The sequence below is a fragment of the Spermophilus citellus genome (assembly GCF_964194105.1).
Source record: "Spermophilus citellus genome assembly, chromosome: X".
NCBI lineage: Eukaryota > Metazoa > Chordata > Mammalia > Rodentia > Sciuridae > Spermophilus > Spermophilus citellus.
In genome coordinates, this window is record NC_138190.1 from 70,076,941 (window position 1) to 70,098,530 (window position 21,590).

Below are 21,590 nucleotides of genomic sequence, written 5' to 3' on the forward strand. Positions count from 1 at the left end.
TTTGGTGTCATGCTTCACCAATTTTTTATGTTCTTTGTACTATTTTGTTGGTGTCTGAACATTTAAAGTAATTACTTCTTAACTGGGTATGGTGGCACATACCTATGATCTCAGTTATTTGGAAGGCACAGGCAGGAGGATTGTGAGTTCAAGGCCAGCCTGGGAAACTGTGTGAGTCCTTGTCTTAAAAGAAAAAATAAAAAAGGGCTGGGGGTATAGTTTAGTGGCAGAGTGCCCCTGGCTTCAATCTCCAATATTGCCAAACAAATAGTTACCTCTTGTAGAGTTTATAGACTAACATTTGAGGGAACAACTTTTACTTTCAGATATGTGAAGGTGTCAGGGATGTGTGGTGATGCCAGGGTCAGGGGTTGTGTTGTGGCACCAGCTCTAGAGGACATGTACTGTCATTGGCTGAATGGAGGCAGGGAGGTACAGTGGTATGGGCTTTGGATATCTCTAATAGCTGACTTTCATCTTGCAAAGGCTGCAGTTTTCCTCATGGTGAGGGCATACCTTTAGGTATTGAGCTGTCTTGGCCTGGAGGATGGGGTGATGCAGATAAAAATGAAATTATTCTTTCTACCCTTTTCTATGAAGTTATTCTCAATTTTTGTGATCCAGTATGTTGTTTCACTTCTTAATTGGACTTGGAAGCTCTCTTGGAGTATGTTTTTCCCTTGTGGATAGCTGATAAGTCATTGCTTTTGTGGAGGAGTGAGGATTTGGATCTCCTAGTCAGCTTTCTGAAGTCACCTAACTTTTGTTTGGTTTTCACAGTTACCATTACTTTTGAGCACTTCTTTCTTTTCTGGTACAATTAAGTAGCCTCATTTCATGCTTTCCTGCTCAAGCCATAGAATTAGATACTTTTTTTCAGGACCCTTTACTACTTTCATAGAAAATCTTTATGGAGAAGCCAGAATCTAGGTATTAGGTATGCTTATTGCTTTTAGGGTGTTACTGCTCTTGGGCCATCTCAGTGGAAAGAGCATATGCATACATAGATATACACACATTCACATTCTTCTATCACATTTATCCATAACATCTATCATATGTCTCTCTATCTTTATCCAATATTCTGAAAATTATCATCATTGATATTACTTTTGTGGTGCTGGGAATTGAACCTAGAGCCTATGTATGCTGGGCATATGCTTTACCACTGAGCTACATTCCTAGTCTCTTGTACTGAAAGTCATGATACTTTCTATTTCCAGACCAACAAAAAAGTGTTCATTCTAGTTTTTTCCCTTTCCCATACTTCTAATTCTCTTCTTTAATAGCAAAAAGACTGGTTCCAATTATTTTTAATATAGTTGTATATATAATCATTCCTCTTGTATATTATTAATGTCACATCTTGTCTTCTACCGTCTGCACTGTGAGGATGCTCTCTTCTCCCTGATTATGTTCTAGCTCTTCATTTTAGGCCTCTTTCACCAGGCGGTTACCTTCCTCACCCTGCTCTGAATTCCCAAACCAGATCATTGTTTCATGTCAACATTCTCTCACCCTGAAGACTTTACATTCTTGTGTACTGGATGGATGGATAATACTTTCTTATGCAAGAATGATAGCATGGAATTTTAATCAGAGAGACTACTCATTCCTCAGAGTCTCTGTTTTCTGGAAAATTATAGAACTATAGAAAGAAACTTCTAAAATACTTATAATTCAAGGGGCTACTCTACGGGAAGACAAAGTACTCAAAAACTGTAAAGTAGACATAGGTAATTTGACATTAAGATGTCTTTAAATCATTTTGAGACGATTTTATAAAGTTTTAAGAACAAGAAGCCAAATTCTAAAGCAAGTTAAACTCCATTAGTTTTATTTTAAAGTAAATGTATGCCATAGAACCCCCCTTGATGCTTGATGGGGGTGCCGTGAAGTCAAACAATGAAATGGTTAGAAATAATGGTTCAGTGTCCAGCTTCTGTAAGTACATGGCACAAATAAATTATCCAGGCTAACTTGGACATAACAAAGTTTTGTTGAATAGAACTTTCTTGTTTAGTAAGAGAGAATTCTTCCATTTTGAGCATTTATATAAATCTTTTGCCATATATTTATGTTTGTAAGGAGAGCGCAGAGACTTGTTGATATTTGAGACTTTTATAAATATTAAGACAATGTTAGTGATCTATGTACAGCATTGTAGTGAGAGCTCATCACTTAGTATGGCAAGTTGTGACACTTCACTGCTCTGAAAGATTAGTTTCCTGATCTGTAAAATGAGTGTTTGACAACATGATCTCAAAGGTCCTTTCAGTGCAAAAATTTCTAGCTCTCAATTTAGAGAATCCCTGGTTCATAGCCCAGAGGTTGTGTGTCTATGTGTGTATTTTTTACTGCAACGATATCTGTTGGTAGTGTATTTACTTAAATTTTTACCTCTTTCTCCTCAAAGTTTGGAGCTTTAATTTTATTTTGATTGGTTGGGTTGTATGCTTTGGCTTGCTTTTATGCTTCATTTTTATCTTTAATTTCCTCTAGAATTTATCTTCAGTGTAGAGTTTTACTTCATTGTGAAACTTTTATTGACACAATGAAAATGGCCAGTTAGTTTCTGAAATCCTTTGAAATAATTCATTCAAGGTTCAGCTAGATTTAGTTGCTGCTCTGTAGGGGCGGAAAGCTTCTAAATGAGGTCTATTCTGCCTAATTTGAATTATAATTTATAACTCTCTTTTATCTATATAAATTTACCATTTTTTAAGCAAATATTTGAAAAATAATATGTGAGATTTTATACTTTTCTTTCTGTAGTAAAATCCAATTCCATGGCACATGAATGAATTACTCTTCTGGAAGTAAAATACAGTTTTCAGCCTGTTATGGGTAGCAGGCACATAATTGCTTTCTCTGACCCTTTCTATCCACTGCTTTTTGATTCTGGGAGAGCACAACTCACTTAAGGTATCTATTTCATTCCAAACTCAAATTCATTTGAGCCTTAAAAAAGACTTATTAGAATATTTGTAATGGTATGTTCCATTAAATTTTAAGTGAGCTATATAATTTTAAACTAAATGCCAATAGTGTATTGAAAGCTTGGCTAGACTTGTTTGTGCTCTTGGCTGCTATGAAGCTGTATAGCCATTAGAACATTAACGCTTCTAACAAATATCAAAGTTTAATTTTAGCTCAGGCTATCATTATTATTCTTAAATGTGCAGTTTACTTTTTATGCCTACTTGTTCATGTAGTGTTAATTTTTTATCAGTGTATTTACGTATATAGTTTAAGGAGAAAAGTAATTCTACAATTCTTGTTAAACAATCCCCAGTGATGCTTTCTTTTTGTTTGGTTTGGTTTTCTCTTCCTTCCCTTTCCTTTTTGTTTCCCTGTTCAGATTTTACCACCTTCCTGTGAGTTAGATGAACATTTTTAGAACTACATTTTGATTTATATTTATTATTTTGGGGTGCTTTTCTCATAGGGACAGAAGTCATATTGGATTTAGGTCCCACCCTAATTCAGTGACCTTTTCTTGATTGTGTTACCTTATTTACAAATAAGGTCACATTCATTGTTTCTAGGTAGACATGCATTTTTAAGGGAAGATTATACAATTCGATGAATTCTATTTTTATAATGTTATTATATTTTTATACCTTTATTTTATTTATGTATTTTATGTGGTGCTGAGGATTGAACTAAGGGCCATACACATGCTAGGCAAGGGCTCTACCACTGAGCTACAATCACAGCCCCTCAATGCATTCTTAAGAGGGTAAGTCCTTCCATTTTGTCGTTCTTCAGCATTATGTTAGCAGTTCTTGGCCCTTTCCTTTTCCAGACTCATTTTAGATATAGCTTGTCAAGAATGGTGAAAAACTCAGTTGGGAGGCTGGGGTTATAGCTCAGTGGTAGAGTGTTTGCCTAGCATGTGTGAGGCACTGGGTTTAATTCTCAGCACCACATATAAATAAAGGTCCATCAACAACTAATAAATATATTAAAAAAAACTCAATTGACTCAATTGGGTATTGATTCAAATAGCAGTGAATTTTTAGATTCACTGTTTTATTTATTCTTTTTAGATATACATGACAGAGTATGTTTTGACATTATATATACATAGAATATCTTATTCTAATTAGGATCCCATTTTTGTGGTTGAATATGATGTGGAGATTCAGATTCACTATATTTATAATATTAAAACTTCATATCCATGAATAGATATTAATTTATATAAATGTCTGTAAATGTCCTTCAGTATAGTTTTATAATTTTTCTTTATAAAAATACTTCATATCCAATTGCCATTGTAAAACATTTTAAAGATTATATTTTTAAACTATCACTGGTATATAAAGAATGCAGTCTCTATTAACACTTACTTACATAACCTTACTTCACTGTTTTCACTGTTAGGACCTTTGGTAACTATACTTCTGCTCCTATTGCTCAGTCTGGGTCTTTTTAATCTAATAAAATTTGTCTCTTCCAGATTACAACAATTCCATGTTGAGAGAATGGCAACACAGGAATATCAACCCATCCTGCAACTGAGACCAGTGTTTCTCTCCTTTAGAATAGTCAGGATGAGACTTTTGATCCCTGGCTAGGGATCATCTATGGGTCATCTCCCTTTGCCAGCCTGTAATAGTCATAGAATACGGATCTTCATCTCTCACCAACCCTTAAAGATTAAGGGACCAAAGTCTGCCCCCTATGAGATAGGGATTTAGGATAAGGAGAGAGAAATATAGAATCTTAAGGGAAACATTCTCAAGCCATTAAGATGTGGAAAACATAGTTGCAAACCTTGACCCACACCCTTGGCCCATGCCCTTGTGAAATGAGGGAAATACTCAAGTGCAGGAAAACTGGCTTAAAATTGTACAGCTCCACTCTGAATTCACCTCCAGTCCAGTCCCTGATACAGCCCTTCTATAAATATGGTACCCCCATCCCAAGTCAGGGCTGCTTCTCACTCTTGAGAGAGCCCACATTCTCCCTTGAATGTATATCTACCTTCCTAAATAAACCTCTATCCATGCCTTAAAAAAAAGAATGCAATCTCTTTAAAAGGTTTATTTAATACCTAAAAATCTTTCTGAGCTCTCTTATTAATTTTAATAACTTTATAGAATCTCTTGGATTATTTACATTTACTTGTTTTTTTTTAAATATTTTGTTTTAGTTGGACACAATACCTTTATTTTATTTTTATGTGGTGCTGAGGATCAAACCCAGGGCCTCGCATGCGCTAGGCAAGTACTCTACCACTGAGCCACAAAGACACAACTCCAGTCCCACATTTACTTGTTTTTACTGTCCCTTTTTCATTGGTCCTGTTTCTTTTTCTCTCTCTCATTTTTTGGTACTGGGGATTGAACTCAGGGGCACTCCACCCCTGAGCTACATCCCCGGCCCTATTTTGTATTTTATTTAGAGACAGGGTCTCACTGAGTAGCTTAGCAACTTGCATTTTCTGAGGCTGGCTTTGAACTCACTATCCTCCTGCCTCAGCCTCCCCTGCCATTGGAATTATAGGTGCGCATCACCACGCCCAGCTATCTATTTCAGAGTATAAAATTACTAGAGGATTGAGATGTCTCTTTAATATCTTTGTAAAGTACATGGACATTGAATTGTATATCAAACAACATGAAAAGTGACACTTGAATAATATTAAGGTAAAGAAAACTATCTTGGAGAGTGTTAGAGGTAGTAAAGGAAAAACCAGATGTAGAGAGAAAAGAGGGCTGAATTAGAGGATTCAGGATGATGTATTGTGATGAATTGTGCCTTTGTCAGGATGGGACTACCAATGAAGTGTTATACATTGAGAATTAAGAGTTTGTATTTTATCTGGAAGGTGGTTGATAGAACTATACTATTATGAAAGTCATGCTTTTAATTCTAAAGGTCAATGCAATTATTTAGAGTGTATGTTTTTGATGGGTTTAAGGGTTAGACAAGGGACCTGACAATTTAGAGCAGGAAATCTTATAATGAGAGGAAACAATCCAGTAAAGGTTGAAGAGAAGCTAATAGAGTGTTATTCACTTAAAATGAATTAATGAATTAAATAAACCAACTCTTTTTTTTTCCTGAGACATCCTTCCTGTATCCCAAAACTAGATTAGGAATTATTTTATTGTAAGGTGTTGGTATTTAGGCAGAAGGTAATGCTCTATTATTAATCAGAGGCAGAGAGAAAAATATTTGGAAATTGGATATGTATGTTTGTATTTTAGAGCACCATGAGAAATAACGGAGCTATGTGGATTATTACTGAGCTATCTGAAGATTAGAGACAAATGAGTAAGGGAGGGGCTGAAAGGCAAACGTTTTAAAGCTAGGCAATTGTCACTTAATTATTTCTACACTGTTATAATTGAATAAAATATAAAAATACATTATCTATAAATGTTTAAAAGACAACAAAATCAGAAGGGAAAATAGCCTGGAAACTTGGGGCTGAAAAATAATAGGTTTGCTTTTTCTGGATCTTAAAAACCTAATTTACAAAATAAGTTTCAGAAAATGAAGCTATTTAGTTAATTAAAAATAAAAAACCTTGTATTAAACTGATGGTTCAATGGTTATCAAATGGTTATCAAACTCATTTGTATCAGCAATAACAGATTTAGTTCATTTTCCTCTATATAGTCTCATCTTGGCATTTTAAAGTAAGATGGAGCTGTCATAAGTTGAAGCTGTCATTTCCAGGCCAGTTGATGTAGCAATGACTCAAGTTTCTGGATATATCATGTATCCTGGAGTTCCCATAGGTCCCTTTGTATAAGACTAGTATGCAATAGATTTACAGATCTGCTTTCTTAGTGACACTTTTGTTGTATTTTCTGGCAAAGTAAGATGTTAGCATTCCATGGAAGGCTAGACTGACTTTCCATCCTTCTTTCTACTTTATTTTTGCAGTGCTGGGAATTAAACCCAAGGTCTACTGCATGGACAACATATTTCTTTCTTTCTTTCTTTTTTTTTTTAAAGAGAGAGAGAGAATTTTAATATTTATTTTTTAGTTTTCCACGGACACAACATCTTTGTTTGTGTGTGGTGCTGAGGATCGAACCCGGGCCGCACGCATGCCAGGCGAGCACGCTACCGCTTGAGCCACATCCCCAACCCCGACAACATATTTCTTTAAACAAATGTTTTTATTAACCTTTTTACTTCAATATCCCATTAAAATGTTTCAGAAGGACAGAGATTTTTTTTGTTCCATGATCTAACTATAATTCCTAGATTAATACTTACTAGATAGGAGATACTTGGTAAATAGTTGTTACTAAAAGAATAAATGAATGGAACAGTATTAGTAGTAAAAGCATTTTTTTAGTCATTGTATTAAAAAAATTAATCCGGGGCTGGGGATATAGCTCAGTTGGTAGAGTGCTTGCCTCGCATCTACAAGGCCCTGGTTTCAATTCCCCGCAACACACACACACACACACACACACACACACACACACACAGGTACATGTCTTTTGAGAGATTTTTTTTTAAGTTAGCTTTTTTGCCACTGCCACCAAAGACCTGACAAGAACAATTAGAGGAGGAAAAGTTTATTTGGAGGCTCATAGTTTCAGTTGATAGATGGCCAACTCCATTGCTCTGGGCACAAACCATGGTAGAAGACTGTGGCGGAGGAAAGCAGCGAGGAACATTGCAGAGAGGGAGACTACCCTCACCACTGACAGAATATATACCCCAAAGGCATTTCCCCAATGATCTACCTCCACACCCTACCTGCCTATAGTTATCATCTAGTTAATTCCTATCAGAGGAAGGATTAGGTCACTGATTAGGTTAAGGATATCATAACCCAAACATTTACCTCTTTCTTGCATTGTCTCACACATGAGCTTTCAGGAAACACCTCATATTCTAAACCATAACACTTTTAGTCTTTTATAGTTTTATTGTTATATGTTTATTATTATTTTGTATTCTTTTTTCCCCTAGGAAGTAGCATTTAATGAGTACACTTGAAGGTATTGTGAGAGTAGAGACAAATACTGAGGAAGTTGAATAAAGGCTCAGTACACATAAATGTTCATCAAAAATTTTATTTTCCATTTTCTCTGTGTAAATTTAGTTGTAGGCCTCTGCAAGTGGGTGTGAGCTGCATTATTCCAGTATAGCTATATTGTTGGCCGGCCCTATTTGAACCTATGCAAACTGGGGCATATAATAAGTTAAACTGTTTTTTAAATATTTATTTTTAGTTGTAGTTGGACCCAATACCTTTATTTTATTTATTTATTTTTATGTGGTGCTGAAGATCAAACCCAGCACCTCACACAAGCTAGGTGACTGCTTTACCACTGAGCCACAACCCCGGCCCCAGTTAAACTGTTTTTGTTGAAGTGTTAAGAATGCATTTAAATACCATTGGATTCATAGGAGGCAAACATTAACAAGAGTATTCTTTATTTTAAATTCATATATATATAAAGTCTGATGTGCTCAGGCATGCATATTGAATTTCTACTTTTTGAATGTACTGTAAGTTGAAAGGGTTTTTTTTTTTGAAGAAAGATCAGTCTTTATACATTACTTATAAATAACTTGCTTCAGATTCTCAATTGAGGATCAGCTTCTGTAGTCCTGCTCAGGTAAATCTTTTTTTTTAAAACGCTTTATTTTATTTTTTAGTTGTAGATGGCCACGATATCTTTATTTTATTTTATGTGGCACTGAGGATCGAACCCAGGGCCTCACACATGGTAGGCAAGTGCTCTACTGCTGAGCTATAACCCCAGCCCCTCAGGTAAATCTTATAAAGGACTCCTTTATATGAGTATAATCAAATTCTGTATATGTGATTTCTTTAATTCTGGATAGGTGAGGGGGTATTTTGATAATTTATTAGAATTAAGCAATTTTTCTTCTTCCATTTCTAGTATGTTGAAGGGTGAAATTTCTGTAAAATGTGACATTAATGGAGGGACTGAGATGCTGATTAGCCTACAAAAGAGTACTTTCCTGTGGCATTCACTATTCACATATTTGTTTCTACTTTTATCTTCATGGTAATTTATAAAAAGGAAATTTTTGTTGTTCAAGAAAGTCCATTAAACCTGTTATTTCTAAATAAACCTTATGACTGGATAGTTCTTTGAACATATTTTAGAATTTAGAATTTTAAAAAGTTGTCTTAAATTTGAAAAAAAAAGAATTATTTCTTTTCCCTCCTCAATAGTAACTTTTGTCTTTTTTTTTAAAGAGAGAGAGAGAGAATTTTAATATTTATTTTTTAGTTTTCGGCGGACACAACATCTTTGTTTATATGTGGTGCTGAGGATTGAACCTGGGCCACACACATAGCCAGGCGAGCGCGCTACCGCTACCGCTTGAGCCACATCCCCAGCCCTAACTTTTGTCTTTGAGTCTACTTCCTACTTAACGCCTTTTCCTAGATCTGGCAACCCAAATCAATGTTTTAGCCTGTTGTTTTGCTGTGCAGTGATTGGATTTCTCCATTGAAGTTACAAAGCATGTTTCACATTCTACTACTAATCTATTGTAATTTTTAACTTGAATGTTTTGTAGTTTTCTTTATATAAATTGACAGGTTTTGATAAGGAAGTTTATTTTGATGTACAGAATGCATTATGGACATGTTTTAAAGACTTTGAGCAGCTGTTGATACTTATTTTTAACTTTAAGGAAATCATGAATCTGACATGTTATTCTTTTTTTTTTTTTTACCACAGACAGGATATCTTCATGTTCTCTGTTACAACTTCGGAGTAGAAACCCACAAGCATAATAAATATCAAGAAAGTTCTTTCTGGCTTAGGTAATGTAAACAAAAAAAAGAATGTAAATTTAGGAAATTATAATACAGGTCTGCTAATATTTAATCTAGCATATTTTGTCAGTTTAAACCTTGTCTGACTTTGAAAGCCAACATTTTAATTTATTTACTCCTTTAACATGTATTGTTTTTTTTTAATTCTTACATGTTGCCAGTTGATATAAAGATAAAGATGAATTACCTTCTTACTATATTGTAAGAGCATTAATTCCCCTCTATTTCTCCTTTGTCTCTTCATTAGGAGTATGAAAATTTGTGTTGAATTTGTTGATTTTGCTTTGGTACTTTTTTTTTTTTTTTTTTTTTTTGCGTCAGGGATTGAACCCAGGGACATTTAACCACTGAGCCATTTTTCTGTATTTTATTAGGGCCTTGCTAAGTTGTTGAGGCTGGCTTTGAACTTGTGATTCCCCTGTTTCAGCTGCCCAAGCTTCTAGAATTACAGTTGTGCACCACCGTGCCTGGTGCTTTGGTACTTATTGATGTCTGACCACTCCTAAGTAGAAGGTGGGGAAAGGGGTGGGCAAGAGTAGAATCAGCTAAAATTACAAGTCTTGTGAATTTTGGTATTTTGATATTTGTCAAATAAATATATATTTAGTGCTTATTGTATCCTGAATACTATACTAAGATTTGTACTGCCATGCTGCATCAAGTATCAAGAGAATAAAAGTATCAAGAGAATAATATAAAAATACAGTAATTACATCTAAGAATCCTATCTTTCACTTGAAAATGTAGGTCCAGCACAGATTCCAACATAAAATAGTTTTCTGATAATTGTTAGTTAAATGAATTTATATGAAAAGTGTGTTTTTCTGGCATTATCACTTTGAATATCAGACACTTGTGGGGTAAAAAATATCCAATCTGTTCACCACTATTAACTCTTTCTGAGTAAAGGGTTAATTCTAGTTATTTGAAGATACTCCCATGATTATTTTAACTATAGTTTTAATGATTGTGAAAATTACATTTGTCATCTAAGGAGATAAATACATGTTTCATCATTGAGATTATAGTACTTACAGCCGATATATCTCTATCAAAGTATTTATATAAAAGACTTTTTAAAGTTCAAAGATGGCTCAAACTTTGTATAAAGAACATTGCCTGACAGAGTGATCTTATGCAATTATAAAATGTACACTTGTCTCAATTTAGACTGTTTTAAATAATTGGAACATTCCTAGAATTTTAACTCTAAATCACATTTTTTAAATAAATTTGATTCTTTGAAATATACAGAAGTTACCTAGTTCACCATAGGTTTTACCACAGATTTCATGTAAATGATCACCCTTATATAAAATGCATAATAACTAAGCTCTATTCCAGGATTTAACAGCATTGGGGAATAGGACACTCACAAAGTGGCATCAACTTATGAAAACAGTGGGATGCTAAGGAGGTAACAATGGAAAGGTTAAAAAAATGCTGGTGACATGATGGCTTCTGGAGATTTAAGACTGGAGTTAAAAATAAAGTTTATGCCCAGAATGAGGTTGCATTAGGAATCATAATAAATGTTCTCTAAGAATTGATCATAAGAATAGGGAGAGACTTGGGGCTGGGGTTGTGGCTCAGTTGTAGAGTGCTTGCCTAGCATGCATGAGGCACTGGGTTCGATTCTCAGCACCATATACAAATAAATAAAGTCCCATCAACAACTAAAAAAACAATTAAAAAAATTAAAATAGGGAGAGACTTGAGTGGCATTACATGTAGGTTATTTTCATATATGCCACGGGTACACTTTTTTGGGGTTCTTTTTAGTTATACGTGACAGTAGAATCCATTTTGACATAATTATAAAAGCATGAAATATATATTGTTCTAATCTAGTTCCCAGTGCCTCTCCTTTCCCATCCTTCCACCAAACCCCTGTTCCCTTCTCTCTACTGATCTTCCTGCCATTTATTCATATTTTTTTTAATTATTACATGATGGTGAGATTCACTTTGGTATATTCACATATGTACATAGGAAAGTTATATCAGATTCATTCAACTGTCTTTCCTTTTCCCATCCTTTCCCCCTTCCCTTCATTCCCCTTCATCTACTCCACTAAACTTCTATTCTTTTTTTAATCCCTCCCTCTTATTGTAGGTTAGCTTCCATATCTGTTTTGTTTTTAAAAAACTTTATGGAAGAAAAATGTGATGGTGGTCATGACTGACATCCATATTATAAGCTTTTTATAGACATAATTTGATCAACAGTCATATTCTCATAAAATGTATATAATAACAAATTTGTAAACTACCACTTAGTATGATGCTTTTGTGTTTTCACTAGACTGATATTGGAGGAAACAGGAAGAACATGAAGTCTAGCCCTAGTTATTTTGTATACTTTAAATCTCTCTGAGTATTTTTCCCACATCTTTTGATGATATAAAAGTGACTGGGGGGCTGGGGTTATAGCTTAGTGGTAGAGTGCTTGCCTAGCATGTGTGAGGCACTGGGTTCGATCCTCAGCACCACATGTAAATAAAATAAAGGTATTGTACCCATCTATAACTAAAAACATTAAAATGATAATAGTAAAGAAATGGCTGGATTTGGTGGTACATGCCTGTAATCCCAGCAACTCTGGAGGCTGAGGCAGGAGGATTGTGAGTTCAAAGGCAGCCTAAGCAAAAGTGAGGTGCTAAGCTCAGTGAGACTCTGTCTGTAAACAAAATACAAAATAGGGCTGGGGATGTGGCTCTGTGGTTAAATACCCTTGAGTTCAATCCCTGGTACCCTCCCCCCACAATTACATTGATGGGATGCCATATATTTTAATTCATGTATACACTGTATAATGTTTATATCAGATTAACATATCTCTTCAAACATTTATCATTTCCTTATGGTGAAAATATTCAAAATCCTTCTAATCTTTATTTATTATTGTAATATTGTGCTCAGAGTAGTTTTATTTACATCTATCTATCTATTATCTATGTATGCAATTCTGGGGATCAAACCAAGGGCTTTGTGCATGTCAGGCAAGTGCTCTACCAGTAAGCTACAACTGTAGCCCTCCTAGCCTTTTAAGATATACAGTACATAATTGTTAATCTATAGTTACTCTACTGTGCACTAGTACACCTGAACTTCTTAGTTTTTAATTGTAACTTTAGTACCCATTGATCAATCTTTCCTCATCCTTCTCTCCACCTTCTCCCTAGCTTCTGGTAACTACTATTTCACTCTGAACTTCTATGAGATCAACTTTTTTAGATTGCACATATGAGTGAGATCATGCAGCATTTGACTTTCTGTGCAGTATTATGTTGAATAAAAGTAGTGAGAGGGGGCATCCTTGTCTTGTTCTACTGAGAAAGTCTTCAGCTTTTCCTCATTGGCTTATTTCCGCTTGACTTATTTCACTTAACATAATGACCTAGGTATCTGTCCATGTTGTCACAAATGATGGGGTTTCTTTCTTTTTTATGGCTGAATATTATTCCATTGTGCATATATATCACATTTTCTTTATCCTTTCATCCACTAATGGAAACTTAGCCCATTTCTGTCTTTTTTTGCTATTGTGAATAGTATTGTGATAAACACAGTTGTCTCTTTGACATAACCAAATTCATTTCCTTTGGATATATACCTAGTAGTGGAATTGCTGGGTCATATGGTAGTTCTATTTTTAATTTTTTAAGAACCTTCATACTGCTTTCTATTAACAGATGTACTAATTTACATTCACAACAACAGTGTGAGAGGATTGCCTTTTTTCCACATCTTTGCCAATCCTTGTTAATTTTTTACTTTGTGATAATAGCCGTTCTTACTGGAGTGAGGTATATCTCATCTGTATTTCAGTGACGATTCGTGATGTTGAGCATCATTTCATCTACCTGTTGGCGATTTGTCTGCCTTCTTTTGAGAATATATATTTAGGGTCCTGTTGTGGTTCCATACAAGTTTTAGGGTGGTTTTGTCCTGTTCTGTGAAGTTCTGTGAATAATGTTATTGGTATTTTGAATGGGATTACATCAAATGTGCATATTACTTTAGTAGTATGGATATTTTAACAATATTGATTTTTCCATTCCTTAAGGAAGGAATGTCTATGTTTTTTGCCCTCTTTAATTTCTTTCTTTATGTTTTTCATTTTAGACCTCTTTCAAAACCTCTTTGATAAAATTTGCTCCTAGATTTTGTATCTATTATAAATGGGACTGGCTGTCCTGATTTCTATTTCAGATAATTCAATATTGGCATATAGCAATGCTGCTTATTTTGTATGTGAATTTAGTATCCTGCAACTTCACTAAATTAATTTATTACTTCTAATAATCTTTTGGTGGTGTCTTTGAGGTTTTCTATATATAAGAATCATATCACCTGTGAATGATGACAGTTTGACTTCCCCTTTTTCAATTTGGGTACTCTTTCTACCTCTTGCTTGATTGCTCTGATTAGGACTTCCAGTATTATGTTGAATAAAAGTAGTGAGAGGGGGCATCCTTCTCTTGTTCTAATGAGAAAGTTTTCAGCTTTTCTTCATTCAGTAGTATTAGCTATTGGCTAATTATAAAGTCCGTTTATTATTTTAAGGTACATTCCTGATATACCTAATTTATTCAGCATTTTATCAGGAAGGGATGTGGAATTTTATCAGTGCCTTTCTACATCTATTGAGAAGATAGATGTCTCTTATTTTGTTGATGTGGTGTATCATATTTATTGTGTACGTTGGACCATCCTTACATCAGTGGGATAAATCTAACTTAATCATGGTGACTAATCTTTTTTAATGTGCTGTTGGACTTAGCTTGCTAGTATTTTCTTTTCTTTTTATTTTTTTATTATATAACAGGGCCTCGCTAAGTTGCTGAGGCTGTCCTCAAACTTTCCATTATCCTGTCTCTGCCTCCCAAGTCACTGAGATTATAGGCATGTGCCACCATGCCTGGCCCTTGCTAGTATTTTCTTGAGAATTTCTGCATCTATGTTCATTAATAATATTGGTCTGTAGTTTTTTGTTGCTGTTGTTTCCTTGCCTGTTTTATTTTTTTAATTAGGGTAATGCTGGTCTCAGAGAATGTGTTTAGATAAATTCCCTCATTCAATTTTTTGGAATAATTTAAGAAGATCTAGTGTTAGTTCTCCTTTAAATGTTTGGTAGAATTCAACAGTGAAACTTTCTGGTTCTGAGCTTTTAATGGGATTTTTTTTAGTACTGATTTAATTTTATTACTTCTTATTGTTCTGTTCAAGTTTTCCGTTTCTTCATTATTCAATCTTGGTGAGATGTATTTATCCATTTCTTTTTTTTTCAGTATTGAGGATTGAATCCTCAGCCCTTTTTTATATTTTATTTAGAGACAGGGTCTTGCTGAGTTGCTTAGGGCCTCGCTAAGTTGCTGAGGCTGGCTTTGAACTCATGATTCTCCAGCCTCTGAGTCGCTGGAATTACAGGCGTGTACAATTACATTGCACCCGGCTTTATCCATTTCTTATAGGTTCTCAAATTTGTTGGCATATAATTGTTCATAATACTTTCTGATTTTTTTGTATTTCTTTGGTATCAGTTGTATTGTCTTCCTTTTCATTCGGTTTTTATTTGAGTCTCCTTTTTCTTATTCTAGATCAAGGTTTGTCTATTTTATCTTTTTGAAGAACCAGCTCTTCATTTCATTGATGTTCTATATAGTTGTTTTAGATTCTATTTTACTTATGTCTGCTTTGATATTTATTTATTTTTTCTTTCTACTACTTTGCAGGGGGTTCCTTGAGATGCAGGAATCAGTTGTTTATCTGAGATCTTTCTTCTTTTTTGATGGAGGTGTTAATTGCTACAAATTTTCTTCTTAGTGCTGATTTTGTTATACCCCATAGGTTTTGGTCTATTCTATCTCCATTTTCATTTTAATCAAGAAATTTTTGTATTTTCTACTTGATTTCTTCCTTGATCTGTTAGCTATTCAAGGGTAAGTTGTTTAATTTCCATGTATTTGTGTACTTTCTAACATTTTCTTGTTATGGTTTCTAGTTTTATTACATTATGGTCAGAAGAGATGCCTGATATTATTTCAATACTTTAAAGTTTGCCAAGATTTGTTTTGTGGCCTATCATATGATGTATCTTGGAGAATATTCCATGTGCTGAAGAGAAAAATGTGTACTCTGTAGCTGTTGGGTAGAGTGTTCTGTGGATGTCCATTAAGTTCATTTGATCTAGGGAGCCATTTAATTCTGCTGTTTCCTTGTTGATATTCTGTTTGCCTGATCTATCTGTTGCTAAAAGTGAGGTGTTTATGTCCCCTACTATTACTGTGTTGGAGTCTGTCTTTCTCTTTAGGTCTATTTATATTTACTTTACATATTTGAATATGCCAATGTTAGGCATATCCAATGCATCTATATATGTTGTAGGGAACAATCGAGGCAGGACACCGGATAGGAAACAGGAAGCAGGTTTATTTGGCTGCAGTCAGGTTCAGAGGGCACAGCTTTCGCTGTAATCAATCAATCCTCCTGAACCCCTAGTTCAGGCAATTTCAGAAGTTTATACCCAGTGTGTAAGGGGAGGGGCTCAGAAGTTCACAGTCTGCAGAAGTTCACATAAAAGCAGCTTTTTCTTTCACTCTTCTGGGCAAGTTAACTCTTCAAGGACAACACCTGAGAAGGGGAGAGCTTCTTCCCTGCTTTCTTCTCTCCCCACTGCCATCTGTTACCATGGAGCCCAATTAGTAATATCTTTTCTTATCTTTGAAATGTAAACATCTCTGTGAAGCTCCAGCTCAAGTCCAGAGGCCTTGTTAAAGGGTCTTTCTTATCATAGTATGCATTTGCATACTAGATAAGAAACCTTTACAAATTGTTTTATATATATATATATATTTTTTTTTTCTTACTAGATAGTCCATAAATGTTTGTGGAAAAACTAGTAAAGAGGTGTTCAGCACCTGGAGTGCCGATCTCTTTTAGGCCCGTTTCCAAATTTAATTATTGTAAGATAGAGCAACAGGAAATAGGAAGCTTAGCTACATTGGACTCTTGTTGAGATTCTTTTGCTGATAGTCCTAAAATCAATTATGTGGAGATATCTGGAGAAGCTTAATTAAGATTTTCTGTGGAGGAGGAGTGCCACTACATATATATGTTGCTTTTGTTTCTGTTTGCATGGAATATCTTTTTTTTTTTTTTTAAGATAGGGTCTCACTATGTTGCCCAGGTTGGCCTTAAACTCACGACCCCTTTGCCTGACAGTCTCTTAAGTAGCTGGGATTAGAGGTCTGTACCACAGTTGCCAGCCCTGCATGGAATATTTTATTTCATCTTTTCATTTTCAGTCTAAGTGTGTCCTTAGAGACAAAGTGAGTTTTGTGTAAGCAACGTGTAGTTGGGTCTTGTTGTTGTTGTTTTTAATCCATCCACTTACTCTGTATCTCTTAATTGGAAAATCTAGCCCATTTACATCCAAGGTAATTATTGATAGGTAAAGTTTTACGATAGCCATTTTGTACTTTCTTTTCTAATTTTATTGTAGTTCTTTTTTCTTACTCTCTACAGTCTTCCTTGTGGCTCAGTGATTTGCTCTAGCAGTGTTTTGATTCCTTGCTTATTTTTTGTTTTTCTGTTATAGATTTTTGCTTTGTAGTTACCATGAGGCATACAAAAACATAATTTGATTATAACAAGCTATTTTGAAATAATAGCAACTTAACATGACTTTAAAGATAAAAGATACAAAGAAACAAAATGTACTAATTAAAACTCTATACTTACACTCCATTCCTCCCCTCCTTAAGAATTTTTGGTGTCTCATATCTTTCTACATTGTGTATCTTAGTATAGTTATTACATTTTTGAATTTTTAATCTTCATAAAATATGAATGGTTATGTACAATGCTTATAAGAACATTCTGAAATCGTGTACATAGTTACTTTTACTAATGAGTTTTGTACCTTTAAGTATCTTTTTTCTTACTTACTAAGGGCTCTTTTAGGGCTGAGGAAATCCTTTTAGCATTTCATATAGCACAGGTCAGCACAGGTCTGTTACAGATATGTTCTCTTAGTTTTTGTTTGTCTGGGAAGATCTTTATCCCTCCTTCATTGCTAGAAGACAGCATTGGTGGGTGCAGTATTCTTGTTTGGCAGGTTTTTGCCTTCAATACTGTGAAAATCTCATGCTACTCTTTCCTGTACTATAAACATTCTTCTGAGAAGTCTGCTGTCAGGTGAATTGGGACACCCTTCTGTGTTACTTATTTCTTTTCTCTTAGTGCCTTAAGGATATTCTCTTTGTATTTAACCTTTGCAAATTGATTGTAATAGGTTTTGAGGTAGATGTGGTAGGGTTAAGTCTGACAGGTGACCTTTGATCTTTCTGGACCTGGATATTTGTAACTTTCTCTAGGTTTGGAATGTTTTATGTTATTATATCTTTCAATAAACTTTCCATATTTTTGGCATTCTCAAGTCCTCTTTGAACCCCCAAAACCTGAATATTTGCTTTTTAAATACTGTTCCAAAGTTCCTGTAGGCTTTCTTAACTCCCATTTATTCTTTTTTTTTTCTCCTGTGCATTTTCAAATAGCCTGTCTTTGAGCTTATTACTTCTTTATTCTGTTTGATGTGTTCTGCTATTAGTACCTTCTATGGCATTTAAATTTTTTTTCTATTCTGGACAATTTAGTGAGACCCTGTCTCAAAAAAAAAAAAAAAAAAAAAGAAAGAAAGAAAGAAAGAAAGAAAGAAAAGAAAGAAAGAAAAAGAAAAGAAAGGAGGGCTGGGAAAGTAATTCAGTGGTAAATTGCCCCTGGTTCAATCCCCAATGGCAATAACAGGTGGTGATATTGTTTAGAAAGCTCACTTCCATCCTCTCCCCTTTTTAAAGACAGATTTGAGTGTAGGTTTCTTTTCCTTTCTTGTTTTTTGTTTGTTTTTTTTGGTAGTGGGGAATGAACCCAGAGGCGCTTAAACACTGAGCCACATCCTTAGTCCCTTTCTGTATTTTATTTAGATACAGGGTCCCCCTGAGTTGCTTAGGGCCTTGCTGAGTTGCTGAAGCTGGATTTGAACTCCCAATCCTCCTGTCTCAGCCTCCCGAGCTGCTGGGATTATAGGTGTGCACCACTGTGCCCAACTGTGGTTTGTGTTTCTTATCTACCTTTGTGTATGTATTTTCGTGTGTGGTTTTGGAGATTAAACCCGAGGTCACAGACAGGCTAGGCTAGTGCTCTGCCGCTTAGCTATACCATAACCACCTGTATTGAGCTTCTGTGTCTACTCTTTGTCATAAGGAAATAAGTAGATGGAAAGAAAGTATTGATAAAGAACTTTCCTCCACAGTCTAGAAGATTTGTTAGTGACCTTTCAGTTTCCTTGATGGAATCTAAATTGTGTTATATTTTAAAATCTTATCTAATGATCAGGATATATATTATGCTGAACTTGGATTTTTTTATAAGAGGTATACAGAAATTTTATTATAAACATTTTAGTATTCTAGAGATAATGGTTGTATACTAAAATACAAATTAGTCCAACTGAAAAGCCTTTGGACTGATATTGATTTTTGATTTACCACAAAGAATTTGCAGGGCTTTTACCCACTGGGAGAAAAAAGCCCAAATCTCAAAACTATATATATATATATATATATATATATATATATATATATATATACACATATATGTATGTATATGCATATGTATATACAGTGTTTTCTTATCAATTTTGAATCTGGATGATCTGTCTGTTGATGAAAGTAGGGTATTAAAGTTTGCTAATATTTGTTTTATATGTTTAGATGCTAAAATATTGGGTGCATATACATTTACAATTGTTATATCCTCTTGGTGAATTGATCCCTTAGGCATTATGTAATTAATGGATTTTTGTGACTCCTATGATAATGTTTTATTTAAAATCCATTTTTTTTCTGATATAGACACTCCTATTCTCCTTTGGTAACCATTTTACATTGAACATTTTTCTATCCCTTCACTTTCAGCCAACATATATCTTTAAGACTGTAGTTTCTTATAGGAAGAAAATAGTTCGATCTTTCCTTCTTCATTACCCATTCAGCCGCTCTTTTTTTTTTTTTTTTTTTTTTTTGAGAGAAGATCATCTTATGTAGCCTAAGCTAGCCTTGAAGTCTTTCTGCCTCCATCTTCCAAGTAGCTGTGATCATAGGTATGCACCACTGTATATTTTTTGATTGGAGAGTTTAAGCCATTTACATTTAAATGGATTATTGGCAGGTAAGAACTTTCTGTTTGCCATTTTGTTAATAATTTTCAGTTCTTGTTCCTTTCTTCCTTTGTTCTCTTCCTTTATGATTTGAGATTTTTTTATAGTAGTATGTTTTGATTCCTTTCAATTTATCTTGTGTATCAATACATGTTTTTTGTCTGTAGTTACCATGAGACTTATATAAGATATTTTACTGTTCTAAAATTCTTTTTAAAACTGATAATATTTTAACTTTGATCACATTCAAAACCTTTGTATTCTATGCTGCCTCACCAACATTTTAATTTTTTGAGACAGGGTCTCCCTAAGTAGCCCATCCTGGCCTCAAACTTGCAAACTTCCTTCCTCAGCCTCCCAGGTAGTTGGGATTATTGGTGTGCACCACAATACCTGACCATTTTATACACTTTTTAAAATATTTATTTTTTAGTTGTCATTGGACACAATATCTTTATTTTATTTATTTATTTTTATGTGGTGCTGAGGATGGAACCCAGGGCCTCACACATACTAGGCAAGCGCCCTACCACTGAGCCACAATCCAAGCCCCCTCCATTTTATATTTTAATGTCAAATTTTACATATTTTCATATTGTATATCCATTAACAAGTTAATGTAGCTATTATTTTAATACTTTTGTCTCTTTACTTTTACATTGCATTTAAAAGTGATTCACATATTACCATTACAGTATTATAATATTGTGAACTTGACTGTATTCTTATGTTTCTCATGAGTTTTACACTTTTTTTCGGGGGTGGGGGGGTGGGGATTGAACTCATTTGAGCACTGAGTCACATCCTCAGCCCTTTTTTGTGTTTTATTTAGAGGCAGGGTCTTACTGAGTTGTTTAGGGTCTCACTAAGTTGCTGAGGCTGGCTTTGATCTTGCAATCCTCCTGCCTCAGCTTCTCAGCTGCAGGCATGTGCCACCACTCCCTGGCCAAGTTTTACACTTATTATATGTTTCCATATTGTTAGCATCTTTTTGTTTCAACTTGAAGAACTTTTTCATTGCTTGTGATGCAGGTCTAGTGGTGATGAATTCCCATAACTTACTTTTTGGGAATGTGTTTTGCCTTGCAATAGTTTCTAAAAGACAGTTTTGCTGAGTGTAGTATTATTTTGGGAAGTTTTTTTCTCTCTCTCAGCACTTTTGAATATATCATCTCCCGTCCCTATTTGACCTGTAAGCTATCTACTAGAAACCTCATGATTGTCTTATAAAAATTCCCTTTTATGTTCCAAATTACTCTTCTTTTGTTGCTTTCAAGTATCTCTCCTTTTATATTACTTTTAAGAAATTGACTGTAATCTGTCATGGTGAGGATCTTTTTATGTTTAGTCTATGTGATATTCTTTGGCTTTCATGAATCTGAAAATTCTCTTCCAGCCATAGATTTAAGAGATTTTTCTCTCATTATTACCTTAAATAATCTTTCTGAACCTTTCTGTTACCATGCTCCTTTGTATGAATGAGTCCTTTTGGGGTTCACATTATATATATTTATTTTTGCTTTATGCTATCTCTCATAGGTCTCATAGGCTTTCCTCAATTTTT

At 34.5% G+C, this 21,590-nt stretch overlaps 1 protein-coding gene across 1 annotated transcript in view; it reads left to right on the forward strand.

Moving 5' to 3' along the window:
* TEX11 (testis expressed 11) overlaps nt 1-21,590 on the forward strand; it is a gene marked incomplete at both ends in the record, with an annotated part of 301,635 nt that overhangs the window by 87,573 nt on the left and 192,472 nt on the right. The window contains one exon of the mRNA XM_081278131.1: nt 9,708-9,793. Coding sequence (XP_081134257.1) covers nt 9,708-9,793 — 86 coding nt within the window. The remainder of the gene's footprint in view (nt 1-9,707; nt 9,794-21,590) is intronic.